The sequence below is a fragment of the Salvelinus fontinalis genome, chromosome 3 (genome assembly GCF_029448725.1).
Source record: "Salvelinus fontinalis isolate EN_2023a chromosome 3, ASM2944872v1, whole genome shotgun sequence".
Lineage (NCBI taxonomy): Eukaryota > Metazoa > Chordata > Actinopteri > Salmoniformes > Salmonidae > Salvelinus > Salvelinus fontinalis.
Window position 1 is genome coordinate 37,458,648 of NC_074667.1, and position 4,554 is coordinate 37,463,201.

Sequence of the window (4,554 nt, forward strand, 5' to 3'; positions counted from 1 at the left end):
AATTACATGATTATGCTGAATTTAATTATTTTTATAAAGTTATGGCTAAATTGTGTTGTGTACGTCGCAACAGGTGTATGAGTCCCATGGATGTTATAGCCTAAATAAACGGATTGGGATAAGATATTATCACGTTTAAACTCCCCAATATTTGCAAAGTTATTCCCATATCAATATTATTATTATTACCATGATGTCTTGTCAGTAGTGGAGTTTGCTAAGCATTACGGGAGAGATGCGTAGCTCTGTGTTGTGTGAAGCTACTAGCTTGACTATATTAGCCAGGTACACTGGACGCGGGATTCAGCCCTCCGGTGTGACGTGCGCCGACACCCGCCCCCAGATCCTCATTATCAGTAGAAAATGGGCAGTCCGAGAAGACAGCGCCGTCCAAAACGTGAGACTCATGTGACAGAGGTAGGTCATTGCGAGCGAGAGTCAGGGGTTTATTTAACACGTAGCGCTGTCCTCCCCCACTTTCCCAACGCGCAACCAAGACTAGTGCATCTGCGGGACTCCCTCTTGACTGACTACGTGGAGATCTCCGGGACACTGCTCCCATTATGCGATAAATAATCATAACAACAACAATGCAAACGTAAAATAGATTACTTATCTCTACAAATTGGAGGAAATAGTGAAATATTTTTGTGAAAAATTTCAAGGACTATTTACTTTCATTCAATTTCATATGCGTTCTTGAGTGAAAACATTGGAAAAACAAGCTTGCCCTTTCCTGCGTCATTTGGAGTAGCTTAAAGAGAATGGACATGGAAAGGATTCCAAGTGCGCAACCCACCCCCAAGCACCAGCAGGCTGAGCTGTCTGACATGCAAGGGTAAGTTGCTGATGATTCTTCTTGTGCCGTATGCCATGCTTGCCCTCGTCATATTGGCATACATTTGCGTCTACTGACATTGAGTGCGCAACCTCACCAAACCCACATCTCATTGACTGTCTTCTGGTTTTCTTTAGGATGGATTTCCCTATGTATGTATACAAATCCCGTCGGGGAATGAAACGAGGAGATGATAGCAAGGTTGGTTGATATTTTATATCTTTTTTTTATAGAAACAATATTGGTGTTTATTCACTTAATTAACTGTTTGTAAATATGATTACAATATAATAATATTATGATTATATACAATGCTATTGAAACAGTGATTTATTTAGATCAATTAGTTGGCCTGATCATTCTGATCATGTGGTGACCTATTTTCCCATATGATGTAATCCTTGGAGTCCATGTTACTGTTCACAGCGCTGCTTGTCAAACTGCTGAGGTTGTTATATAACCTCAATATCACCCCTGCCTTTAGGAAACCTACAAACTGCCTCACCGACTAATCGAGAAGAAAAGGCGTGACAGGATAAACGAGTGCATCGCTCAGTTGAAAGATTTATTGCCCGAGCACCTGAAACTTACAGTAAGTTCCTATTTATCTTGAAGTAGCACATTACTTAAGCGCGATCAAGTGGTTGCTTGGTGGTACTTCAGGTTAAGGTGACAGCCTGACTAACAGGTGAGATCTGTAAAGGAATTTTAAATTAATGAATGTGAATACTTAAACAAATGGCATCTTTGAGATGTTAACTAAAATTGAACACATTTCCTCTGATTTGTATTTTTATAGATTAAAGAATGTAATATTACACATTACACTTTTGTATTTGAGTAGATCTACTTAGTTATTGCTTTTGATTGTTGTTGTTGTTGAGAAGGTTTGTGTGCATGTGTGTGTTAGTAATCCATAAGAGATAAGCCCGTGCTGAAAGTAGTGTGTGTTCTTCCATAGACTCTTGGCCATCTGGAGAAGGCTGTGGTTTTGGAGCTCACGCTTAAGCATGTGAAAGCTCTAACCACTCTACTGGAAAACCAGCAGCAGAAAATCCTCAGTCTGCAGAATGGCATGCAAATCGGTGAGCAAACACACACACACACAATAAGATGATTATGCAGAAGCGCATACAAATCAGTGAATTTAAATATAGCTTGTGGTCTCTTGCCTTGGCTAGCTTCAATTTGGATGCAGACCACATCCTCACTAATTCTCAAATGCAGCACAGTGCATTGCTCATCTACTGCATTATAATAACATAATAATAGAATAAGGAACTGAGTCAGAATAACTGCTAAGTTTAGCTTGGATGTGGTTGCGTAGAATGGGAATTTATACCCATATTAAGATATATTACATACGAGAATCATGTAAATACGATGAAAGTAGTTTGGTAGTTTCCATAATAATGCATTGTGGTAGATCTGTGTTTGACAGCGTTTGTGGTGTTGTTCATTCCTGTCTACAGAGCAGTCCTCTCCCAGCCAGGAGAACAGTGAGGAGATCTTCCGCTCAGGCTTCCATGTCTGTGCCAAGGAGGTGCTGCAGTACCTGGTCAACCAGGAGGGTCACGGTGACCTTACACCCTCACACATGGTCAACCACCTGCACAAGGTGGCCGCTGAGGTCCTCCAGGGTCCTCCCCGTAGCCCCTGCAAACCCCGGCCTGAAGAGACCACCAGCCACTACCAACATCATCAGGCCCACAGGGAGAAGCCTGCAGGCCAGCCCCCCAAGCCCAGTGAAGGGCATGGGAAGAACTGCGTTCCCGTCATCCAGCGGAGGTATGCCCATGCGGGCGGCGAGCAGAGCGGCAGTGATACAGACACAGACAGCGGCTACGGTGGCGAGCAGGTTGAGCATCTGGCGTCGCATGCAGGGTACTACGGCCAGGAGAGACAGCTGAAGAGGGCGCTGGGCGAGAAGAGGGCGCTGGGCGAAAAGAGGGCATCATTTTGCATTAAGCAGGAAGATGAGGCGTGCCACAAACGCAGCCGGGTAGAGTCATCCGAGGACGAGTCTCTCTCAGGTGGAGAGTCGTCCTCATCCTCCTCCAGCGGCCATGGCAGCTACATGAGCGCCTACTCCCCTCACCAGGCCCAACCTCACCCCCTCTGCATGCCCTTCTACCTCATCCCCCCCTCTGCCGCTGCCTATCTGCCCATGCTGGAGAAGTGCTGGTACTCAGGGGCCATGCCCATGATTTACCCTGGCCTGGGGGGCTCTGCGCAGGGCATGCCTAGTGACAGGCATGCCCCCTCTCCCTCGATCATGATGTCCCCCAGGGGGCGCTCTCCCTCTCCCCCCACCGTAGCCCAAAGCCCCATGGACTCCCCAGCCTTCCTCCAAGTGTTAAAGCAGGTACTTCCCATGAACCTGGAAACCAAAGACTGAGAGACCACTGAACACTTACACAGAAAAGTGTTATTGAACATAGACTGCTATGCTGAGAGGGTACACGGAGGAGAACATGACCGGACAGTCAGATCACCCACCACCACCCCTCTCCCCTCATCCCAGAAGTCAGAAGGGAGACAGACAGAGTGCATGCAGAAGGTCTGGTCCCAGACCGGTGAGGCATAATCCACAGCTGCAAACAGAAAAAGAGAATAAAAGAAAGAGGGAATGTGTGGATGGAAGACAGCTCAACCTGTTTCCTAACCCCCTCTGAATGTTTGACTTTATACCCCCACCAGATTGCTGAGTGCAACATTGACCCCACTGATCTGGATACACACACACACACACACACGGTTGAATGTATAAATGTAAAAAAGTGGCAATCCCGTAGATGCTGCTGTTGAGGTTTCTACATGCTGTGGACACTGACAGGGCTCAGCTGTACACACACCGTCCTTGTAAACCATGTCACACCAAATGTCAATAGTCACCATTCCCCCAAAGGTTGCTGTCTATTTACCTTAGGTCACCATTGCCATCACTGACAATGCGCTTTGCCCCATTCCCTATGACAACAACAAACATCCTGAGTGAAATTATTTCCCTACTGTATGGAGTTAGTGAGGTCATCATGTAACCATGTCAAGTTGGGAATTCACTGACATTTTAGAGGGACTCTTTGTAATTATTGTTTATACTTCTTGTACATCTCTATTTTTGATACGTGTCCTTGCGCTCGAACCAGAGAGAAAGGTTGGACAGTTGTTTTATCGCATAATAACTCAGAAATCATGTACATACTGTAGCCCTGTGCTGACCCTGATCTGCAATCTGATTATGCTCAAGTCAAACCTGGAGTTTATCATACTGTTGCCTTTTACTTGTGAACCACTGATAAAAGAAAACATCAGATGTTTATGAAATGTATTTGGGAGTTGGCGAGAAGTGAATGTATATGTTTTAACAGAAGATTCGTTTTCTATAGAAAGAGGTACTTTGATATTTTGGGACCTACCAGAAAGATGTTTGATGTACATATTTTGTCTATAAATGTTGACATACATTATATAAGCGTATTAATAAAGTATTTTATCTGCTTGGTTCGTCATGAGTGAGTAGAGTGCATGTTGCGGTGAAATGTATATTCTGGGATCAAGTTCTGCCACAAACACAACAGCTCTAATGGGGAGAGTTGCTGCAGTCTATCTGCTTGTCTGGCCCGGCTGGTCATAAGGAGAGACACACTGCTATGGATGTTCTCTCTGCTTCTGACATACATAAATAAACACACACACAGATACCGAAGGCCATT

At 44.9% G+C, this 4,554-nt stretch overlaps 1 protein-coding gene across 1 annotated transcript; it reads left to right on the top strand.

Moving 5' to 3' along the window:
* Window positions 1-386: 386 nt before the first annotated feature.
* LOC129846960 (class E basic helix-loop-helix protein 40-like) lies at window positions 387-4,339 on the top strand. Its single transcript, XM_055914778.1, has 5 exons — window positions 387-838; window positions 976-1,039; window positions 1,323-1,430; window positions 1,800-1,923; window positions 2,311-4,339. Exons 1-5 carry the CDS (start codon window positions 765-767, stop codon window positions 3,234-3,236), a joined length of 1,296 nt encoding a protein of 431 aa, XP_055770753.1. The 5' UTR covers window positions 387-764; the 3' UTR covers window positions 3,237-4,339.
* Window positions 4,340-4,554: the final 215 nt, after the last annotated feature.